General features: G+C 46.2%; 1 protein-coding gene across 13 annotated transcripts in view; it reads left to right on the top strand.

The window, feature by feature from the left end:
• Positions 1–636: 636 nt before the first annotated feature.
• The window catches only part of LOC125387582 (LIM and calponin homology domains-containing protein 1), a 317,590-nt gene continuing 293,829 nt past the window's right edge, over positions 637–24,397 (top strand). For 9 of the 13 annotated variants that reach the window (XM_085691819.2, XM_085691811.2, XM_085691810.2 and 6 more), the window contains exon 1: positions 637–795. In XM_085691819.2, coding sequence (XP_085547945.2) covers positions 700–795 — 96 coding nt within the window. In that variant the 5' untranslated portion in view covers positions 637–699. The remainder of the gene's footprint in view (positions 796–24,397) is intronic. The other 4 variants (XM_085691818.2, XM_085691814.2, XM_085691812.2 and 1 more) reach the window with 1 other exon arrangement.

Genomic DNA, 24,397 nt, shown 5'->3' with positions numbered 1-24,397 from the left:
ACACAAATTCAACACAAATTTTAAGAGTTTTTTTTGTTTGTTTGTTGCCATGCACCCCCCAAATCCCCCCCCCCCCCGCCCCCGCCCAGTGCCTAGCTTGGTGGTTGGCAAATGTAATAGGAGCTGAATAAATCATTTGACTGGGTCAACAGACTAGGGCCCAGGTAGCTTGTGGAAGCCCTCTCATCTTTTAACAGAAAGATCTGGTGGCTGCCTTCTGAATACTTAAGGGTGCAGGGCCAGGGGTTGAAGTTCTTGGCCTCAGGTCTGTGGCTGGGAGGGACAGCAGGTGATGGCGAGTCCTTCAGCCCCACCGAAGTAGTACTGTCTCCCGACTCCGCTTCACCCAGGTGCAGCCCGATCCGCCCCCTATAGGAAGCCGGCCTGTGGCGGGACTTGCCGGGTGGCGGGCCGAATCCCTCCCACGGTCTTTGCGTGAGCAGGGAGGGACGCCCGGCGCTCCTGGCAGGTTATTTTTAGCTGGGGGAGGGGACGAAGCGGCAGGCCGGGCGACAGAGGCTGAGGTGGCCACGGCGTCCTCCGGCAGTGCGCGCCGCTGTCCTCGGGGACCTGCACGGTGGGGGCGGGGAAGGCGGCGGGAGAGCGCGGCGGGCGGGAAGGGGCGGAGAGCGCGCTCCTGCGGAGGCGGCTGTGCTCATCCCGGCGGCCAAGCGCTCCAGTGCTCGCCGGGCTTCGCAGATGGCTTGCCCCGCTCTCGGTCTGGAAGCTCTTCAGCCCCTGCAGCCGGAACCACCTCCGGAGCCTGCCTTCACCGAGGCACAAAAGTGGATCGAGGTAGGCGCCGATGGCGATGGGCGGCCTTACAGGGGCGCCCCGAGCTACTCCCCGGGTCCAGCTCCCCCCAACTTTCATGGCCAGCTTTCCCAGGTCACCCACCGCGGCCTCCAGAGGACTGCAGTCCCCTGGCGTTGGAGCCCCGGGGTGGTGGGCGTGAACGGGGGGGGGGGGCACTGCGGTCTAGCAGTGCGCCCAGGGGCAGGAGGCGGTCCTTTGCGCCTTCATCCCGGCTCGCAATCTCGGCTTGGTTTTGCAAGCGCTGCCATGGGAAGCGCAGTGCGAGCCGAAGCTCTGCAAACGCGCCAGGGGCTTGAGCTTCCAGAGCCCTTGTGGGAGCCGCATTTCAGGGTGTCCAGCTCTCTGCTTCACATTTCACCTCTTGGCCTCCCTCCTCGCCCTTCTGGAGCAGAGTTTGGCAGTGTCTCCACAGAGGCTCATACCCATCGGAGAGCCTCTTGGCTGTGTTCTGGCACCGGTTCAGGTGCGAGGCTGGCGCAGAGCATAGTGTAGGGGAACCTGAAAGACCTAGTTGCGAGTGCACTGTCCGCAGACACGATACCTAACCATGGCTGCCCCAGAGACCGCAAGGTGGGCTCCAGCAGGCCGTATACCCGGCCAGGTTGGCACATTTCACTTCTTAAATGGCTCGGTGGAAGGCCAAGGAAATCACTGGAGCTCTCGGCTCAGTTCAGGAAGCGCTCGCTGGGTGATTCTGATTCATGATGTCTATCTGCAGGTGCAGCCTAGTAGCCCTGCGATGCCGAAACGACCGGTCTTTGAGCTCAGGACGCGTGGAGGGCGAGAGTGGGGGAGGTGATCCACTCGTTGAGTCCCTATTTCAACGGAATTAGGCTTTCTTATGCTTGTGGAAGGTCAATTTGGCCAAATGACACGTTACCCCCTTGACCTGACAATTCAAAGGAGGATGTGTGCGGCTAAGTCATGACCAAGCACGGATAAGCTTAACTGGACTCAGTTGTCACTTAGCGACCCCATCCCCACCCTCGGGACAGCCCAGGTTTCCATTGTTGTTCGGGTGGTAGAACTGTGGGGCTGCAGATTTAAACCTGCTGAGTTGCCTACAGAGGCGGTTGCTGGAAGGCTCCGGACACAGGCCGCCACCTTTTTTCAGGGTCAACCTTCTTCATGCATACAAAAGCTCTTCAGAGTTTGGAAATGGCTGTTTAAAAAACGGAGTTAAGGAAACCGAGTATACCAGACACTATTGCCAAAAGCTGGAGCTGGCGGGTCTCTTGATCAAGATAACTCACTACCAGATGAGAAAAAGACATCAGCTTCTTATTTTTGATGCGTGGCTGGAAGGCTTGTAGTGTGACAGGTGTTCTCTCTGCGCTTGGGGCTCCCAGGCTCCGCAGGAGACGTTTGTAGACGCTGGCGGTAGTGGAGAGTTGCAGGACTCTTATCTTTCAGGTTCTTGAACTGGAATCGTTTGGAGAAAAATCGATTGTATTTTGGAGGTAAGGGAACGCACAGGAGGAAGAATAACCTCTCTGTTCTCATAGGCACGTGATTTATTTCCAGTTTCTTCAATTAATAGCAATACCGACAGGCTCTGCTTTTAAACGTGTATTGTGGCAACATTATATACAGGATAGTGTGGAAGTCTGAATTGTACATCTTCTTGAATTCTGGAGTATGTACATCCCCTATAGGAAGTTTTTTTTTAATTGATGGTATTTCAGGCTAAACATTACACACAGTGTGGAGCATCAGTTTCCCTATCAGCTTCAAGAAAGGAAGAGACAGTTTAAGAAAGCAGAGCCAGGTTAAGCCCTCCACACAGTTTAGTATTATTTTTGTTACTTTTCCCTTTAAAGCAGTCACAGAAAGGGAAAACGCTAATGGGGTGTGCCTGTGTGGCTTCAGGACCAGGCTGCCAGGCACGCTGCGTGTGCATAATTGAAGTGGCCTATCTCCTTTCCACAGAGGAGTTGTATTTCATCCAAAGGGGAGTTTCTCCGTCTAAGCCCAGGAGGTATAAAAAGGTATTTGTGGGAGGGGGAGAGATACTCAATGCCCCCTCCACCTTTTCTCTCACATTCCTCCTGAAATGTAAATGCCACGTGTGCAAACTCGGAGCCAGGGGCCGTAACAGATGGTTTTGCACACAGTTGCCCAATGAGCAAAGATCCCAAAGCTAATACAGCAATAATGCGTTTCTTAGTGTGAGCCACTTCCCTTGGGATTCTTATCGGGAGACAATCGCATCTCCCGTTAGGGGCCCATTGTCTCCGGCAACATCCTCATTGGGAGGGCTTTGTTTTTCGGTTTTGTTCCATTGGTGATTAAATTTCCCGCAGGCCTTTTCTTTTTCATCTTTCTTTTTCAGCAGTCAGGAATTTTTACCCTTTCAGAAAACGTTCCCTTGGGTGCAGCAGGTTAATAAACAAACTTCACCTACTACTCAGCTTCCTTGAGTGGGCTGTTCAGAGAATTTACATTCTCAGTAAGGCTGGGGGAGCAAGCTCCCAGACACAGGTTCTTAGCAGGAGTTTCGCGGCCTGTAGCCTCGACTATTTGAAGACCCCCGTTACTGAGCAGGAAATGTGGTCCAGAAGCCAGGCTTCCTGCTCCCCCTTCCCCTCAGCTTCTGACTTAGAGGCTAAAGGTGAACTCGCCAATAAAGCTGGACTTGGTCACAATTGGGTAGGGACAGCTGGGTCACATTTCCAGCGACTTTTCATGGTTGTGAGAACAGGATGGGTGCCTTACTGTGCGTTTGAGGAGGGTCCTGGGAGCACAGCACAGTTCAAGGGTTAATTCACCTCCAGCAGGCAGAAGCAAGGCTGACTTCCTATCATAGTGCCCTTCTGGTTCGTTTTCCCAAGCACCGGCAGTAAGGCCTGCGTAGTGAGCCAAGAGGCCTAACTTCCTAGCTGGAAATCCTTGGGTGGAGTCCCAGGTCTGTCACTTCTACCCGAGCGACCTTGGACAAATGGCTTTTCCTGCCCTTCTGTTTCCAGATATTTTCTTTGAAAGATACCTCGAGTTAACAACAAAACAACAAAGGGGCATTGTTGAAACATCTGTACAACAGGACGTTAAAGAATATCTCACCTCGTAGGCGTGCCAGAGGGTTTAATAAGGGAAAATATTTTAAAATGCTTAGATAGGGACTTGGGATAAGGTGAGTGGTTAGAGCTCTTGCCGGGTGAGCGTGAGGACTGGGATTGGAATCTGCTGAGTCTACTGTGGCGCACTTGTAGTTCCAGACTGGGTTCCCCATGCAAGCTGGCTGGACTAGCCCGTAACCATGAGCTCTGGCTTGAAGAAGAAGATGGAGAGTGGTCCAAGAAGACTCTTGATGTCAGTGTACACAAGCACACACATGCACACACACACTGGTACCTGTACACATACATGTGAACACACAAACAGCAAACACACTCCACATGTGCATGTTAAGAATAGCACCTGGTACTGTTTGAGTGACAGGATCACAGTTACCCTTTGTATTACTATTGCTGTTATTCTGCTGTCCTCATTGCTACCCCTGTTGGTGCTGTTGTTAACAGCAACTGGATTTGATTTTGTCCTGTTTCGGTTTTACTCTGTTACTATCTTATTTTATTTATGATTAGTTTGTGTTTCAGTACCAGGAATTGGGCAAGTGCTCTCTCACTGAACTAACATCCCTAGTCTTATATTGATGCTCTGTGACTGAGGCTTGCTAAGTAGCCCAGACTGACCTTGAATCTGGGTCCTTTTGGATGACAGGCATTCCTGGGATGACAGGCATATACTACCAATTCCTGGCACTAAGCTTGAGTTTGAAAGAAATTCTTCGGAACCATATGTTTCTAGCATACAAAATACAGTTTAGTTACCTCCTGATTTCCCTTCATTATCTCACCCTGTTTTAATACTTATGCTGGGAACCAAATCCCAGTTTAGGCAGGCGTTGACACTATCTCAGTCTAGCAATTCTGGATACTTGGGTTAGCTATGAAGTAGATGCTATGTCTTACTATTGGCTGGGAGCTGTGAACCCCCAGATCCTGAATTTCTTGTAAACAACTTGTTTTCCCAGATCTGAGTGCCTACAGCTGCTCTGAGCCCGAGACCCTCAGGAGATCCTGACGGCAGGGGAGTGGTTTCTGGTGTGTTTGGCTGGGGCGTGGCTATCCCTATATAAGCTGCCCCTGGACACCATAAAGGGGTCATTCTGGCTTCAAGGAAGACCCGTGTCCCTGTCTGTGAGTCTTTGTGTGTTTCAGTCTCCAGCCCCTTGCCCGGTCGCACATAGAGCGCAGACGGGGCGTGGTGTGCTACACTATTATTTGACTTTAGGGTCTGAGGAGAGTTTGTGATAGCTCACTCTTGAGGTGACCTCCCATTCCATCAAGACTTAGAGAATTACTCCTCACTATTAGGTTGGACTTCAAACTTTAACATGTAGTTTTGCTCCCAAACGCCAAGAAGAGTCTTCGGTGCCTCTCGCCTCCCAGACAGTGCAGTACGTTAAACTGGAGACTGCCTTGGTAGCGGCTCATTTCGACGCCTCCTCTCTTCTGTGCTAATATTGATGTTTGTTTGCAGGTAGATGATTCTAATATGGCTGGTTCTCCTCTCCCGTTTGTCCCTCCACCCACAACAATATTAATCTGTTCTAATCTTTCTTTTTCTCTTAAGTGCCAGACATTTTCTGGAGGACCAGATGTCCCTTCAGCTGGGTTCCACTTGATTTGGATTTGTCACAGGTTGTCAAGCCTTTCGAAGGGAGGGGCTGGAGATCTCAACCCCACTCAGCCGTCTCAGTTTGAAGAGTTTTTGGATTGCTTTACCTTGAGTGGTAGCATGCCCGTGGGTTTTTGGTGAGGAGTACAGCCTTACTTGTAACCTAAGGCATGTTTCCCTATAGCCACAGGGAATTGCCACATCTCCTGCATCTTCATCTGAGAGTTATTCGCCTTTTATTCCTATCTGATTTTGAAGACTAAATGCACTGCTGGTGTCTTAGCACTCTTGATACCGGAAGGCCAGGCAGGAGGGGAAATTTATGGGTGGCCTTTGAGTTCATTTAGCATTTTGTGGCCAGGAACTACGACATTGGCTGTGCCATGGTGTAAGTTGTACTGTCAATCACGTTCTCCGGAAGGACACTTTTAAGTCTTTTTTTAAATTGCAGTGAGGAGTAGGTTTACAAATGTTTCTCCAGCTTTGCTTATGAGGGATGAAGAGGGAGCAAACCCCTTTTGGCTGGATGGAGAAAGCCAACGTATAGACCAGAGCAAGCAGTGTCTTTCTCACAGTGGCATGTAAATAGTCTGTCTTGTTTGTATACAGGGGCTGCTGTGACACAATGCTGTCACATGGCAGGAGAACAGTGAAGTCCCAGAGATTTGGGGAAAGGGGAAGTGGAACGGGAGGGGGAGCTGACTCTTCTTGCCTCAGCGTCTCCATGGAAACTGATTGTATCAAACAAACTCTAAATGGGCAGGCAGAGCTGGGGCCACTAAGAAGGGGGAGGGGGAAGCTCTAGCTTCCAGCAGCTCGAGCTCGGAGCACCCTGCTCGTCACTGACAGATGACAAAGGACCTATGATGTCCACATCTGGCTTTGACCTCATGGGTGGCAGTCAGTGCTGGGTGGGACAAGGCAGAACTTGAAGTACTGAAAATTGTGAATTTTTTTTTCTTTCTTTCATTAGATAGCCCTCAGGAGGCAGCATGCTGAGGCGCTAAGGATGCTGATAATGCTTAGGATAAGAAACTGTATTTATGGAGAGTTTACTGTGTGTTGGCATTGGGTAAATTTTCTCTTTCTCTTTCCTTTTCTCCTTCCCTTCCTTCAATCCTGTTTTATTGAGACAGTCTTTCTATATAGCTCTGGCTGGCTTGGAACTTGTGATGTAGACTAGGCCACCCTCAAACTCAGTTTTTTTTTTTTTGCCTCCTAAGTCCTGGATCTAAAGGTATGCACCACCACACCTGGTAGAGGGCAAATTCTGTGTTTCCATGATAAGTACTGCTGGTGTTACCCCACTTCCAGATGGGGAAGGTGACGCTCTGACAGGTTAAGGGTCTTGTAAATGGTACTAAATGGTAAATGTCAGCGGTAGGACAGTAATCTATAGCATCGTTTCTTAGATTTAACAAATATATGCATATATTATTATACATTAGTATATATTGTATATACACTAAACATTAATACAGGTTATACTATCCATATGTTAGTATATGTTATAGAGAAGGATGTGTTGTATATATATATATATTAGTACACGGTACATGTACATATATACTATATATTACAAATATATATATCCAGAATTTATAGGTAAGGAACCTGGGCTTCTAGGAACCAGGAAAGTTTAATTTCCAATCGGTTTAATTGCATAGCTCTTCCATCTGATTCCTTCTGGGTCTTACATTTAGGACCCTGCATCTCTTGTAAGGACTGTGTTTGGCTGTGCAGAGGTTCACCTCTTGTGTCAGGACAACGTGTAGATTTGGGAGCTGCAGCTGCCCAGACAAGCCTGTTCCCTGTAGCTCATGCTTTTCCTCTTCAGGACTCAGGATTGGTCTCGTGGGCAGGCCACCTCCCAGTTCCCTAGGAGGTGGGGCTACCGAGGCAGACAGGTGAAAGGAATCGGGCTGCCCGCCTGGCTTGCCTGCCTTCAGACCTAACATCTCAATGGTATGAAGATAGACTCTGAGGTGTTTAATGTCTTCTAATAGAGGTCATGGCTCTCCTTACACCTTTCTCTTTAGTGCTGGTCTGTTGCAAGTGCTCCTGACAGTTTCAAATGGAGAAGACGCCCTCTTCACTGCCCTCACATCCCCTGGATAACTCCACTGAATAAAAACAACCCCTGTGTGGTCTGTATGGCTTGTTCTTCAAATGGGATGATATAGGATGTGGGGGAGGAAAACATCTTTTGCTGGCGTATTCCAGCACCCCGACACCCTGACTCTTTGATCTTTGCCACATCTCCTGCATCTTCATCTGAGAGTTTTCCCCTCTGAGAAGAACTTTATCTTTGAGTAGTGAAAGTGTTGAATTCAACCAAGAGGCAGATCCTCCTGAGAGGGGAATGGAAGCCTCTGTCAGCCCTCAGTGTCTCACCATAAGCAGCTGAAGAATCTGAATATACAGTTCTGGAACCTTTGGGGAGCTTGCTGTGGTTGATGTCCCTGTGGTCTATGTTTCTGTGTGACATTGTCACTATATTGTGGTCTTGATCTTCGTGGATTTTTTTGTTTTGTTTATCTGTATGTTTATTTTCAGGTAGAACTATGTAACCCAAGTTGGTTTTGAACTCAGGTCTTTGGGTCTCGGCCTCTGGAGTGCTGGCTAGGATTATAGGCATGCACCACCATGTCCAGCTGATTTTTGATTAAGCCACTCTCATTGGAACGGTTTGTTATTTTTAAGCATAGTTCACTGCTTTGAGAGTTAAAAAAAATGCAATTTTTGTAATGCATTTCCTCCCTTGTCCTTAAGGGTGTGTGTGTGTGTGTGTGTGTGTGTGTTTATATTCTAAGCAAAGGAAAGTATCCAATGTGTATTGCATGTGAGGAGACATAGAGAAAGGATGACTTCAGTGTGACTGAATGAGCAAATGGAAGGCACTAGAACATAGCTGCTAAGTGACTGATAATTACAGTGGGAGCTGAAAAGGAAGGGTTCTCAGATCATATGGGGGAAATAATAGTTCTTTTAAAAAAGAATGACATAATTTTGGCAACTTCACCAGGACACGAGATGTTGTATCTATCTCTGTGTGCATGGAGGAATGACGTAATGGAATTCAGGTCTACTGTGGAAAAGCGCCATGTTTGCAGCGTTGAGAACACAACCAAAGCCATGTTCTTGTGCACTGGACCCTGACAGGCTAGCTGTAGGATCCCAAGGAATCACCTCTGACATCAGGAAAAAGGCAAGGTGACTTGGTCTTTTGCCATGCACTTACACAGTCACTTGGCAAATACCTTTTCCTACTATACTTAACACTGCCAGCAAAAATGGTGTTTGTGTCTACACTGAACTGAAACGAATGAAGTGGTAAGCTGGTGGAGAAGGCTGGCCCACCTGTGCCCTACAGTCTGCCTGGTAGCCACTGTGGTGAGCTACTAGGAGGTACAGTTTGTCTTTGTGGTCACCCTTATATGTGAGGGACAGTCCCTGCCATTCCCTTTTGACATTGATATAGCTACATTATTGAAGACCAAGTTAGAACCCACCCACACTTGCTTTTTGAGTAAAGGTCTAGGGTGGAAAGGTTGTGGCTTTTTCATTGCCATGACCCAACCCTTCGGAAGACAAAAAAAGCCTCAGTCTCACGTGTGACCACGTGAGTCCACACCAAGTAAGGAGCCACAGCTCCGTTTATTCTAAGGAGTCCGTCGTTCTTTGCCTTCATTGCATGACATTTCTAGCAAATGGTATTTGATTCTTTTATTTTAATTCGATATTTTACTTTAATCAAAATGACAAGCACTTGGGGATGGAGAGGTGGCTCAGAGGTTAAAATCTTTGGCTGCTCTTTCAGAGGACCTGGGTTCAATTCCCAGCACCCACGTGGCAGTCCATACCTGGTCTGTACTTCCAGTTCCAAGGCTTCTGACAGCCTCACACAGACATGTGTGCAGGCAAAACTCCAATAAACATAACATAAAAATAAATTATAAAAAATAGCAACCACTCAAATGGTTTAAAATATGAAATTAATTAGTTGGGAGGGCCAGTTGGTACTCATTTGTAAGTGTTGTTTTTTATAAACCATGGTGAAAAAAAATCAGCATCAACATGTGAAAATGTGATTAAAAATTCCTTTTCTGAGAGAAGATTCCTGAGTTCTAGTGGTGTGCCAGGCCCAGTGAGGACACAGAGATACGTGATACAAGTGCACACAGCTCCTTCCCCACGAAAATCACACTGAGAGGAATTAGACTAATAAGTGCATAATTACACATTAGCTCATATACTAAAGATGAAGGCAGGCTGGGTGTGGGGATATATTCCTTTGAGCATATAGTGCTAGCACTTGGGAGGTCGAGGCAGGGGGATTGGGAGTTTGGAACCAGGGTATGTTATAATATGTGAAGACTAGGTTTCAAAATGAAATGGGTGAATGAATGAGTAAGTAAATAAATGCTGTGTGGGTATGTTTAAGGTGGAAGAATTCTTTCTGTAGATGAGGGTTTTTAGTGAAGGTAAAATGCAAGCCAAGAACATTGTAGAATTCTAAGCAGGAGTGTTAGTTAGACTAATGCTGATTTGTGACTTTTATTATGATTGTGCTGTTTTAGCTGGGATTGTAGCTGAGTGATAGAGCACTTGTCTAGTGTGTGAGAGGCCCTGGGTTTAACTTCCGGTACTAACACACACACGAGCGTGCACACACACAGTAGACTAGAACACTCCATAGGTAGGGTGAGGGTCTCTTGTGTGGAGAGGGACAGGGAACAAAAAGCTGTTAAATATGTTTCTATATTTCCCCTTTCCTCCTTCTGGCTGAGCTCTGCACCCCAGACTTAGAGTGTGGCAGTCTAGGCCAGGGTTCTACTGCTGAGCTGCAGCCCTAGCCTCCATGAATATACTTGCAGGCTACGCAGAGGGTCAGCAGCATGGTCAGCCAGATCCTTTTATCCAAGTCACAGAGACAGCCAGAGCTCTTTCTCAAGGAGAAATGTCAGAGAAGACCTTGGGATTTACATTACAGGATTTAGGGATTAAAACTCTAAGGCAAAATGGAGTTTGTAGAAGTCTGTTTTGTACGTGGATGTGAGAAGGAACTGGAAGAAATCCGCCTGCTTTGCCAGGTGTGAGTAGAGTGATTTTGTACAAGATCCCAGGTGACGATTCACAGATGTCCTCTGATTTGGAAGGGCCAGTATGTATAACAGACTTCATCACCACATCACTGGTCCAGGAAGTGGAACTGGAGACTACAATTGTCCCTTGTAAGATGCTTTCTAGAAAATTCTGATGTACCTGCTTCATTGTTATTGCTCAGAACTTAAGTACCATAGCTGCCACTGGAGAAGGTACTTTCCTCCTCCTCTATCATCATCATCATCATCATCATCATCATCATCATCATCATCATCAGTCTTGTCCAAGAATCTATGTCCCAATTCTCAGGAGAAAGGGAATGGACCCTGGGATGTCCCTTCCTCACATCCGCAGGGACAAATTCTTTAGGTGTTTTCAACATGATTGCCTTGGTGACCTTCTCTCCAGTTGGTTAAGCCGACAGCTCCCTTCCTTCCGGGGTATACTATACCCAGAGCATTTGTCTCTCAAAAGAGAGAATGTCCTACTTTACTATAATGAATATCTTTTGTATGGGAGCTACATAATTTGATAAACCCTAGAGCTCCCATGGCCAAAAATCATCTCTTCGTCCTCCTCATTTATTTAGCTAGGCAGGTTGGCCACAACTCCTGCAGCCACCGGGCGTCTGTGCCTGGACAGTGAGAGTCACTTGATTGGCATTTGGACTCTGCAGAGACAGAAAATAGAAGCTGTTGCCGCTCTAACAGGAAGCAAAGTGGTTTCTTTAAAAAAGAGTGATTTAAGAAAGCAGTTCACCTGAGTGGAGACAGTCAGTGATTGGATCCTTGGAATGTGATTCTACCTCGGGCCCTTTGGTAGGTGATACCTGCTGGAGGAATCATTTCAAGAGTAGCCCTCCCCGTAGGCTGGCCTCCAGTAGCACTCACAGAATTGAGTTCTTGGCTAGAACTGATGGCAGGCAGGTCCCAGGATGTTTATCTTCCCTGTCCTCACCTCTGTGCCACATCTGGTGCCCTTCCCCAACCTATTCTAAATGCCCAGCTAGTTCTTCTTTCTTAATAGGAGAGAAAGATCGGAGTACTTCTGATTACAAGATATTCAGCCTGAGAAAACATAGAAGAGTGTTTATGAGAAATGGCCTCGAGTGTGTGTGTGTGTGTGTTTAACTAGGCAAGTGTTCTCACAAGGTCAGTGGCCCCCACAAAATTAACTGGTAAACCATCATGGCTGTGACCACAGTCACAGCCTCGTGTGAGCTCAGAGAAGCAGCCTCCTCTCCGCCTCTCCTATGGGAAGTGGAAAACCAAATGGCTATGGGGCTGAAGCTGTCAGCGCAGACAGATGTGGTTACCGCCTGTTTCCTAAGGGAGCTTGTAAGTTGTCATAAACGGGAGGGGTCGGGGACAAGCGAAAGCCTGATTCATCCTGTTGCAAAAGTCCATGGAATGTGATACGGTACTGTGACCTAGCTAGCCCAGAGCCAGAGTAAATAATAATGGTAATGATAGTGAAAGCAGAGCCACTCTTAGCCCATTTGTTATGTGTGGATGATGGTGTAGACGCTTAAGCTAATGATATGATAAATATAAATCTGCAACATCTGGTGCAGTGTTTCTCGATCAAGCAGTTTTATGCATATCTCACAGATGGGAAAATTGGAGCTCAGAAATGCTAACTGATTTGGCTGAAGCCACATAGCAAGCAAGTGGCAGACGCGAGATTTAAACCTGAGGCAGTCAAGTTCCAGAGTTTGGCCTGTGGCTGCTGTTCCATAAGGAGATCCCAGCCACAGACATTAAGTGACTGACCTGCCCCCTCCCCCAGCGCTGGCTCAGCCCCTTCCGGAGATGCTGTTTACTGAGCAGGAGCATCTCTGCAAAGCAGTGTCGGTTGCTAGGAAACAGTCCCAGCTATCTGGTACCCATGCACGTTCCCTTCATCTGAAGCCCTTGCAGTACGTTTTGAAAGAGAAAATTTGTCAGGAGAGGGTTAGGATAGGAGTAGAATGGACCAGGCCGGTGGGTGGGACTTTCTCCCCTGCTCTTCCCCAGTCTTTCCCCATTCAAGTGGACCCTTCCTCCATCTCTGGATTTGGATGGCTTTGGGTACAACATAGAAATGAGATAATTATTAACAAGACAAAAGCTCATGGAATCAGTGCCCTGTTAGGTGTTCTGTAGGTGGCATCCTGTTTAGACCTTAGTCACACACACATCTTCTACCCCCATGTCCCTTTAAGGCTCTTTATTGATTCTGTCTCTGTGTCACTCGTGTTGAGTTGGGTGGGTAGGTTGGTCGGGATCCTGTGTGGTTCCTGGACTCCTACCTGGAGTCTTGCAACAGTTCTTTTCTTGGTTTGCCCTGGCACCCCCAGACTGCAGCTCCCCTCTTCAAACACTTGCCTGGTTTCGTCCATGATGTTCTGAACAAATGCATTTGCACTGTGTGGGTTTCTGTTTGAAATGTGACTCGTGCGCATGCGCCATTTCCCAGGGTCTTACACACGGGAGAGGGTGTTCTGCCAGTGAGCTTCTACAGCCCTCCTGTAAGCTTTTGATTAGCACGTGGTATTTATTACTTTTCTCACCACTGTGAAAAAAATGCCTGGAAAAGGTACCTGAAGGGAGGAAGGCTTATTTTGGCGCAAAGATCCGAAGGGGAGGCTTCCTCATGGCTGGGAAAGCGAGGCTGCAGAGCATGGCGTGGCTGGTTCTGCCGCTCCATTGGTCAGGAAGCGGAAAGAGCAAGTGGGAAGGTTTGGAGCTGGAAGCCATAAGGCCTGGCTCCTCCGTAAGGTCCCACAACCAATCCAAACTGTGCCACCAGCTGGAGACCAAATTTTCAAACACATGAGCCTATGGGGAATAGTTCACATTCAAACTGCAGGACACTTTAACCTGTTCTGCCACCAAGCAGCTGCAGTGAGCTGGATAGGCTGGAAGAAATCAACATGGCGGCCAGAAAGGCCATCACCCTATTTATGTGTTAGACACTGTTTGGCTTCAGGGTCCATGCAAAGTCCAGATTTCCCTAGATCTACCTGCATGTCCCGTTGTCACCCTCTCTTGTATTTCTTACTACAATTTTACGTTAGTCAATAGTGGAAAGTAACATCTTTTTTTTTTTTTTTCAATTCTGGTCATTTTGTGCTCTTGCTTCTGCTTATGTGGTGGTCACAAGACTGCATGTTGCTGTGCCTGTGTGGGCTCAGCTTTCCAAGTGGCCTGGTGAGCCCTAATATTGATGTGGTGGGATGGGACACTCACTTTCCCTGCTGTGTCGAGTGCTGAGTTGTATGATACATTTGCAATTTAATTTCTTATTTGAGTTTATACTGTAGCATATGTATATTTAGTAAATTTTTCTTTGCTTTTTTATTTTTTTTGTGTGGGAGTCTGTTAGTATTTTTATGGTTGTACAGTGAAAGTTCGCCTGGAATTGGTTTTAGGGAAATAGAAGGCCTCCTAGCTCCCCGAGAGTGTGGCTAGAGAGTCCCACTTCCCAGGCTGACTCAGCCATATCAGTGATACTGGAGAAGACCTGGATTCTCTCAGCTGTTCCACTGGGCTGGGCCTTGTGTGGCATTGGATAATGCCATTTGCCTGCCCTGTTCCAGCCCAAGAAGTCCAGTGAGTTCTGGCCAGGACAAGGCGAATCCAGCCTTCCAACTCTCCTTACATGCCCTGGGCAGAGAAAGCTGTCATAGTCCTCATTCATGATGTCCAGGGGGCTGAAGCTGATTAGCTCAGGCCTGTCAGACTCTGGTCTGGTCCATCCCCGTCAAAGGGCTTGGCTGCTACTCAACAAACAAGCAGGGGATTCTTCAAGGAAAATCTGGGAGCTTGCGGTAAAAAACAAAAGAAAACAACAACAACTGCAAAAAGTACATGAGGAAGGAGCCAAGAACACTTATTACTGACACTTTGATGAGTTTCGGAGATAGTGCAGTCAGTGAAATGTTTACTGTGCAAGATGAGGACCCGAGTTCGACTCCTAGAAACTGCATAGAAAGCCAGGCCTTAGAGTCCCAATCCTGGGGAGGTGGAGACCGAAGGGTCCCTGGAACTCACTGGCCAGCCTAACCTATTCAAGGTGAGCTCTGCATTATTCAGAAACCCTGTCTCAAGACCAAGTTGGACAGCTGAGGTTGGCCTCTGGGTTCCCCACACCAAATAATCATGCAGTCATATATAGGAGCCCATTTCCAGGACGACAAGGAAGGGGGAATACGATAAAAAACAAACTGTGACTCCTTCCTTAGGGGGACAATGGGATTGTAATCCTAGAGTGACTTAGAAAGAGCCATCAATAAATTGCTTTATTCCCTTCTCCTTTTTCGAACAAGGTCTTACTGTGTTGCTCAAGCCAGCCGGAAACTTTCAATTTTCCCGCATCAGCCTCCCAAGTGCTGGGATGATTGTTGTGTCCCTCTCTGCCCAGCTTTATTTCTGTTTTGTGTAGCTTTAAAAGTCAATTTTGGAGGTGTCATCGAGTATCAGGTACCCAACCCCTCCACGCATACCTAATTGGTTCCATTAGCTGTAAAAGGTGGGCGCAATGAAGTACATGGATTCTAAGTGTTGATTAAGGAAACAAAAGACCTATATCTTGGGAACTTCAATTCTTTTCTTCCTAGTCTTTATAGGAATGTACTTTGTATTGATTTATAAGCTGACCGGTTTTAAGGAAGGTCCATTCCGGTGGTGACTGGTTGTGTTTCTCCTGGCTAATTCACATCCCCCAGAGGCCTAGGAAGAGCCACAGGGTTCAGTTACTCCTCGTTGGACCCTGGGATCCAGAGCATGCCAGCTTTGCCCGAGCACCCCCCCAGGCATGCTGCTAAAAGCGGACACAGCGGCTGTCGCCCACTGATCCTCTGCATTGAATGACCCAGATTGGCAGAGCGCAGCTGGGGCTCGATGCCGCCTGAGTCCGGGAAAGAGATGGGTAAAAATAAAGCTGGGCATGCAGCTTAGCTGGCGTCGAGATCCTCCGAAGCTGCCTGGGTTGGCTAGCTCTCCGTCAGAATTTTCCTTCTTTCTGCAGGAAAATAGCGGTGATGATTAGAAAGGATTGTTTTCCAGGTTTCTTAGCATCACAAACAGATTTGTCTATCACAGCGGAGTTGGGGTGATTGTGCGTGGGGGTGAGAGCTGGGAAAGGTGAACATTTTGCCTTCATGAATTTATTTATCCTATTAACATTAAGTCAGTTTTTTTTTAAACAAAGTATCTCTTTTGGTTAATGGAATGAAGTGAACTTTTTGTTGTGGTTTTTTAAAATAGCTACTTTAGTAATCTTAAAAAAAAAAATAAAACCCGAGTGACAGTATCTTAGGTATGATGTCAGGTCACCCACCAGCAGTCATTTTAGAGTACCCACCACACTCTGCCAGGCTGAGATTTATATTTTTAAAGGGTCTATTTGCTCAGTGTGAGGTTCCTGGCTTTGTTGTTGTTATGTTGAGATTTGTTTTTTGGCATTGAACCAACATTTTTTTTTTTTTTAAAGTACAAAGTAGATTCCATGACATTTCTCTTTTCAGTCACTGATAGCCTTGAACCATATGAGATCCCTCCTCAATGCCTGGTGTTTTTTTTTTGTTTGTTTTTTTGTTTTTTGTTTTATTTTTTTAGTGTAATTGTGTCTCTGTGGTCTGTAGGCTGAAAATTACATCTCCAAATAGCCTTTGCTTTGCAACGGCCCTTAAAAAGTGTATTGTATCTTTGTATTTAAAAATATATGGGAAATGTAGATATAATTTTCCTGGAAGATAAAATTCTCAAGAGATGTAATACTTCTGGTAAAAAGCTTTATGCAATGTTTGTATGAGTGTGCTAATTTGGAATAAGTGATTTTCAAATAATTCGTTCAAATTGTTATTTATAAAAAGTATCAAGGGACTTCTGCTTGCTATGTTTTTGCTGTTCTTGTTGCAGGAATGTTGTAGAATTGGATAATGCTGATGGTTGCCTATTGTTTACAATACTTAGAGAACAATACCCAAAATTGAATCTTGTACTTTAAAAGGGTGAATTTGGCAGTGTATGCATTATCTTTTCTAAAAATTTGCTAAAAGTCACTATCATTCTCAGATCAAAAGATGGGTAAAGAAACACATCCGATGTCAGGGTCTAGGCATGTTTTAGGCAGCTCTTGGTTCAACGGTGCAGTGATACAGGCTGCCCAGAGCCTTTTGGCAGATGGCAAGAGCATATATTTTTTTTTTTCCCAGGGTCAGCTGTGGCTTAGTTTAAGCACTAGACTGGTTTCACTTGGTTCCAGGCTATGGGCTAGCTTTAACTTGGCTTCATGTGTCTCTTCTCCGTGGACAGAGGCAACCTGGGAGATATGTTCTCATTAGGGCGAGTGAATGACAGGTGCAGCAGAGCCCAGCCAAAAACATGCAATGAATATGGTTAAAGTCTCCTCTGTATCGCAGCTACTTACATCCCACTGCCAAAGCAAGCGATGCGACCCAGCCGCAGTCTGTGGGGCAGGGAAGGACATTCTGCTCGTGGGGTCGAGGAGGGAGCAAATGTTTCTCCGCATAGCCTCACAGATATGCTGGGAAGCAGTTCTGTTCTGGTGTCCTTGAGGCCACTGGGGAAAATGAGAAGGACCTTTCTGTGGTTTGAGAATCTTGGAGGACAAGGTGTTGAGTGGAATCTTTAAAACTGATTAAGTGTTGTCTATCGGGTAGGGGAGGTGAGAGCAAGGGCCCAAGGAGGGCCTCTGGGCAGTGGGAGAGGTTTCAGAGCAGGCTTGGCGGTGTGCTGTGGGAGCAGGGGGCATGGAGAAGCCTTGGAGCACAGCATGTAAAGAAGGCTGGGTTGGGGGAGACACCATGAGCATTAACAAAGGCCATGTTGCCATGCAGGAGGGAAAAATAAAATTGCATTGAAGGATGATGATGACGATAATGACGATGATGATGATGAATCGAAAAATGTGGTGTTTGAAAATCGGTAGCTTGTGTTAAAGCTTGGCTCTGTCATCTTATAGCATCATGGCCATGTGCAAAGTTCTGCCTCTCTATATAGTTGGTTTTTTTTTTCTCTTTGAACACCACCCAGCTCTCAAATAATAACCCAGAGGCTTATTCTTTCTTACGAATGCCCAGCCTTAGCTTGACTTATTTCTAGCCAGCTTTTCTTAGATTAAATTATCCCATCTACCTTTTGCCTCTGGGCTTTTATCTTTATTCTATATACTTTTTTTTTTCTTACTCCGTTGCTCATTGTGTAGCTGGGTGACTGGCTCCTTGTCCTCCTCTCCTTTACAGAGTTAAACAAATGCAATGTGAAAGAATGCAACACATCTTTGCATCATTAAACAAATACTCCACAGCATAAACAAATGTAACACATCTTTAACTAATATTCCACAACACCACTATGCTCTATTTCTCATTGTGGAAGAGGAACATTTTCAGCACCTAATATAGGAATTTGATTATTGCTTTGTTGTGCTGCTGAAGATTGAACCCAGGACCTTGCACACAGTTGTTACGCCTCTGAGCTGTCAGTCCGTGCTCCTGAGGTCCTCATGAAAGTGCTTGGTATATACCATCGTGTGCTCAGGGGATGCTGACTGCCGTTAGAACACCTGATGGGTTTTTGGTGCGGGAGAATTATCTGTATTCTGTCAATCATGTATTTTAATAAAACGCTGATTGGCCAGGCAGGAAGTATAGGCGGGTCAACCAGACAGGAAGTAGAGGCGGGACAATGAGAATAGGATAAGGCTAGGGAGGAGAAAGCTCCCTCAGCCACTCCTGTGCAGACCACTGAAGAGGCAGCATGTAACTTGCCCAGCTGAGAAAGGTACGGAGCCATGTGGCTAAAGTAGATAAGGATAATGGGGTAACATAAGTTATAAGAGTTAACAAGAAGCCTGACCTAATGGGACAATCAGTTTATAACTTATAGAGTTCTCTGTGTGATTGATTTTTCTCTTTGGGGCATGCTGGCTGTGGGGTACCGGGCAGGACAGAAACCCCAACAAGCCGGCCCTCATACTACAGGTTTTGGATTTTATCTGTAAGCAATGTGTTATATCTCAGGAGTAGGTTGGACAGGTTCATAGTGTTTGGGGAATGTGGTCTTGGTGGTAGTGAGGGGAAAGGTATAGTGACCTACCCCTGAGTGCCACTGAAGCTGGAGATCAAAATGTTGTTGCAGTGATGTAGACAGAGATGCTGATGGGACCCCTGTGAGAACAGATAGGAGAGGCGTGAAACATGGGAAGTGGATGGGATTTGGTGACTGGATGGATGGATGTCGGAAGTAGAGAAATGCTTGGATAGTCAGCATGATTTCCTGAACTGGGGACCACAGGGAAAGAGTCCTGTGAGGAGGAAGAGGGTGTGCTCAGGCTTGAGTGTGTTAGGTTAGGGCCTATGAGTTCCCGAAGAAGGCTTAACAAGCAGGGTCCACGGATGGGAGTCAGGAGAGCATTGCGAGCTGCTTCCAACGATCACAACAATGGCAGTAGCCCCCAGCTTGGTGGGAGGAATGCAGCTGAGTGAGGGAGGGTAGATCATTTCATGGTGCTCGACACAGAAGATAGAAGCCAGTTGACAGCAGGGAAGGAGAAACCCAAGATTGCAATAGGATTTGTTTTGTTCTGTCTTTAAGGGCGGAAGAGAGTCCTACATAGTAGAAGGTTTTGAGACAGGAGTGGAAAGACTGACCTTGATTAAAGGAAGGTTGAGAAGGAATGATGAATAATTCAAACTCCTAAGGTATACAGGGACGGAAACTAGAGCAGATACAGTGTTTCGAATTTTGTCTGGAAGTTTCATGATGGTGTATTTGTCATCTGTTGTTGCATAATAAATTACCGCTCCCTGACTCCCCCACCCCCCACCTCGCAACTACTGTGGAATTTGTCTGAAAAGAACAAATTCCTTTTAGAAGTTGAGCATCCCTAACCTGAAATGCTTGGGCTGGAAATGTTGTGGATATTGAACTTATTTTAAACCTGAGGATATTCATACTTTATGTTTCCCATGCATCTTCTGTACATGGGAAGGTGATTTCATGCAATGCTTTCAGTATGTCGAGTCTTGGCTTCAGCATGAGGTCAGTTATGTGTAAACGGAGTCTGTTCTTTTATTCCTGGCCATCCAAACCCTAATCACACAGAAACTATATTAATTACAACACTGATTGGCCTGTTAGCCCAGGATTCTTATTAAGTAACTCTTACATCTTAAATTAACTAATTTCTATTTATCTATGTATCACAATGAAACTGTGGCCTTCTGGTAAGTTTCCGGTGTCTTGTCTCCTTTGGCAGCTACATGATGTCTCTGTGACTCCACCGATTCTTTCTCTATATCTCTGTTCAGATTTCCCACCTGGTTTTACTCTGCTAAGCCATTGCCCGAAACAGCTTTCTTCATTATCCGATAAAAGCAACACATACACAGACGGACATCCCATATCAGGTATAGGCTCTTTCTGTCTGTGACATCAGGTTGGTACTCAGAGAGTTTCAGATTTTGGTGCATTTTGGATTTCAGATTTTTGAATGAAGGATGCCTGACTTGTATTTCATAGTTTCTGTGAGTCATCATTTAGGGATGATTAGCTAGGTAGTTCTGGGTCAGGGTCTTTCTTGGGGTTGCAAATAAGACCAGAGCTGAGGTGCTGAAGACTTGCCTGGAGCATCAAGACCTGTTTGTGCACGCGTTCGGCTGTAGGCAGGAGGTCTTGACACTCATGTGACTGTAGGCAGGAGGCCTCAGCTGCTGGCTGTTGGCTGGCCCGGGTTCTTTATGGCTAGGACACACTCATTGTGTGTCCTTTTTTACACAGCGGCTGGCTTCCCTTGAGTGACAGATTCAACAGAGCAAGGGGGAAGCAACAGTGCCTTTTACGTCCCAGCCTCAGGGTTCTGGTGCCTCCATATTTGCCACACAGTTTTCCTTGACTGTGAGTCACTAAGTGCAGATCACTGTCCACAGATGAAGAAGTGTGCCCCCTTCTTGTGAGGAGGACCAAAGGATCTGTGGACCTATTTTAAAACCACCAGAGAGGGTTGAGAATCTGCATATTATTTTTAGCTGTAACGGTTCATGATCATGTTTATAAAGGATATAAAGGACACAACAATAAATATAAGCTCTTTTTTTTTACAAGTGAAGAGTGAGATGTTTCCTCTAGATACATTTCCCAAAATTGATTAGTGGCTTAACTATAGAGCCATGAATAATAATAACATTGAGCCAACCACAGAGCCAGTATAGGAATACAAGTACCTTTGTCCTATGATTCCATCTGATAGAGGAAGGCACTGGTAACATTTGAGCCCACGATGCTCAGACTTTTCCTCAGTTTCTGGAACCTTTTGTTTAAACAGCATCTTGCAGGGACTTGGGTTTCTTGCGTTTTAGTTTTGAAATGCTGTTCAGCTGTTGTTCTGGGCTTCCGGCTAGCCAGGCTAGCCCACTCCAGCTCAGCAGTTTCCACCCTGGCTGCATGTTAGAGCTTTCAGTGTAAAGATCTGGAGCAGGGCCTGTCCTTGTTGCTTCGTGAGAGCGTTCCCCGAGTGATTCCAGTGTGTAGTCAGGGCGGGGGCCCAGCGGATGACTAAGCAAGCCAGTGAACTCCACAGGGGGATACGGGCAGATGCAAGATGTGGAGTTCATTTTAATTATTATTTCTGTGGGGGTGTGTGAAGAGATGTGTGCCCAGGGAATACAGTTGCGCTTTCTGCCAACAATATCATTCCTAGGTCATATGATGGGACAAAATAATCCGCATTTTATGACGGACTGTGATGAGCAATATGAAATTCCAGGCACTTGAGCAAATTTGGTAACGAGGGAGGGGGATTAAAGAACCTTAGTTCTTGTTAACAGAGATGGGGAGTCTGCTTCTGCTCCCTCGGATCTGGGCAGGGCTTGTGATAATAGAGTGTAGCAGGAACAGTAACACGCTATTTCCAAGTCAGACTTCCAAGCATCGGGTGTCATCATGCTTCTCCGTGTCCTTTGCCCGTCACTTTTTCAAGCCTCAGATGGCTCGCTGTATGATTCCAGGCCCGGAACAGAGCCCAGTTGCCCCAAACATAACCAATTTAGATAAACAAAGAGCCAACCAAGTCATCCAGCATAGTTTCTCAACAACACTACCTACACTCAGGCTTGGTTAATTGTTAGGGGAGGGAGCTGTCTCTTTAAGATGTTCAGTGTCGGGCTGGAGAGATGGCTCCGTGGTTAAGAGCACTGGCTCCTCTTCCAGAGGACCCAGGTTCAATTCCCAGCACCCACATGGCAGCTCACAACTGTCTGAAGATCCAGTTCTGGGGGATCTGACACCTTCATGCCATTGCACATAAAATAAAGTTAAATAAATCATAAAAACAGCGCATGCTTTGTGGTGGTTTGCAGTGTTTCATTATGGTTGGCACTGATGGCTGAATCAGTGAGTAGGATGGAGGTGAACCTGGGGAAGAGTGAGTTCTGCAGAGTTAGTGTGGAGTGCATGCCAGGCTGAGAGTATAAGCTGGGAGGGTATCTATGAAGATGCCTCGATGTGAAGTGTGTGTGTGTGTGTGAAGATCACTGTCGGAGGGAATGGCAACTGGAGGCAGGAGGATGGGTTTGGAGTTGTTCACCCGATTGATGCAGAAGCCCTGGATGAGGAGAGCTGCTAGACACATTTTGGAGTGAAATTGCTGTAGCTTGGCGACCTAGGTATCACTGCCTTTGCGCATCTGCTTCTTGTCTGGAGTGTTCCTTCTCTGTTGATTTTCTACCACTCTTTCACATTTAGCTCAGTGCGCATGGGAGTCCTCTTAATAATGTCTCCTATGTATCGGGAGGCAGAGCTCACGTGGCACTTACCGTTGATTCCCACAGAGAGCTTAAAAACCAACAAATTTTAAACACATACACAGAGTTGGTGAGCTTTTGTTTGTGTAGCCCAGGCTGACCCACTGGGACTGCAGGGGTGCACCTCACACTCAGCTTCCACCTTACCTTTAACTCTCAGTTGGAAGTCTGCTGCTGTTCAGTTTCTTAGGTACTTGCTCTGTGTTTGGGTGGCAGGTGCCTGGGACACATCTGTGACTGAGTTACATGGGCTTGGTCTTTCCTTTGTTGGGGCTTGTGATGACCACCATAACCAGGCTAGTCTGGCTAGGCTTTCCAGGGAGGGGGAGGGGCACAGACGAAGACTTCAGAGGAGGGGTGACTGGTGAGGGTTGCTCTCTTTTTACATCTGTTTCGTGTGTGTGTGTGTGTGTGTGTGTGTGTGTGTATGTGTATTTTGAGACAGAATCTCTCCTCTCAGTCTGACCTGGTATTTGCTATGTAGATGAGGTTGGCCTTGACCTTACGGTGACCCTTCTGCCTCTGCTTCCCAAATACTGGGATTTTAGGTGTGTGTCATGATATTTGTTTATATACTTATTTTAAGGCAGGACCTCACATATTTAAGGATAGCCTTGAATTCACTGTGTAGCTGATGATGACCTTGAACTTCAGGTCCTCCTACCTTCACCTCCTAAGTGCTGGTTTACAGGCGAGCACCACCGTACCCAGCGGCTGGGGAGGTGACTGAACTGAGCTTTGTGTATGCTTGGCAAGCACTGGAGCAACCGAACTATATATCCTCAGCCCCTCTAGTTAAAATGAAAAATAGGTAGAAATGGGGAAATGGGACAGGAAAGGATTGAGGTGATGTGCAATGTTCAGTCTGGCTGATGGGCACATGGCTAAAGCAGTAAGAATAAGTATACTGAGTTTGGTCTTGTGTCTTAGATACGCTGGGGGAAGACACTAAGTGCAGTTGTGGTAGGTTGCATTTGATGGTCTTATTTCTTGATTATCTCATAAATAGAGGGTTATTGTTAAAGCCAGCAAGAGCTTCCCCTTAACTTTATGATCTTGAAAGTGTGGTAGAAGTTAAAAGTGAGTAAGAAACCTAGAAATTTAAGAAAATAGTAAGTACATGGACACCAGAGCCCATGCCTGTATTCTAACACTTGGTGGAGAGATGGAGGCAGGGGGATTGCGAGTTTGAGATCAGCCTGGTTTACATAATGAAAACCAAAAATAAATATATAAAAGCTATGCAAGGCATCACTCTGGATTTACATGATCTGGGACTGGTGAAAAGGAAGTGTCTTCGGATGAGGAAGCTGGGATAGCTCTCCAGAGCTCTGTCACGGTATTTTCAAGTTTTTTTCTGTTTAATTCTTCAATGTATTTTGCCTATTATCCCTTTGAAAATTGGAAGAGTTCAGTTGTCCTCTGAACCAATGGATAACTGTGTGAGCTGGCTCTCTTCCAGTCTGGCAGACTTTTATTTCCTTAATGAATTCATTTCCTTCATCTGTTAATGATAAAGCAGGCAAGTAAAGAATTCTTATCTGCATATATGGATTGAACATCTGTTTCTAGTCCACTGTACTTTTCTCTCTCACTCTCCCTCCTTCCCTCCCCCCCTCTCCCTTTTCTTCTTGAGACAAGTTCTTTCTACATAGCCCTGGCTATCCTGGAACTTGCTCTGTAGACCAAACCAACCTCAAATCCACTGAGATTCACCTGCCTCTGCCTCCCAAAGGTGTGTGCCATCACACCTAACTAGTCCTATATATATATATGAAATTCATTCGAACAAGTTTTCTTTTGTGCAAAGTCAATTTTGATTAAGAGTATTTATTATTTGAGTACTTCATGTGGATTAAATTGATAACTCATATATTTTAAAGCATCTTAGATAATGCAGAGATTATAGTGGGGTTCCTTTAATCCTAAATATTTGTGACAATAATCCACCTCTTCTTCTTCTCTCCTGTTCCCTCTTGACCATGT

The sequence above is a fragment of the Myodes glareolus genome, chromosome 8 (assembly GCF_982192425.1).
Source record: "Myodes glareolus chromosome 8, mMyoGla1.1, whole genome shotgun sequence".
In the NCBI taxonomy this organism is placed as follows: Eukaryota; Metazoa; Chordata; class Mammalia; order Rodentia; family Cricetidae; genus Myodes; species Myodes glareolus.
The sequence above is the reverse complement of the archived record's forward strand: the minus strand, read 5'-3'. Positions and strand labels throughout refer to the sequence as shown.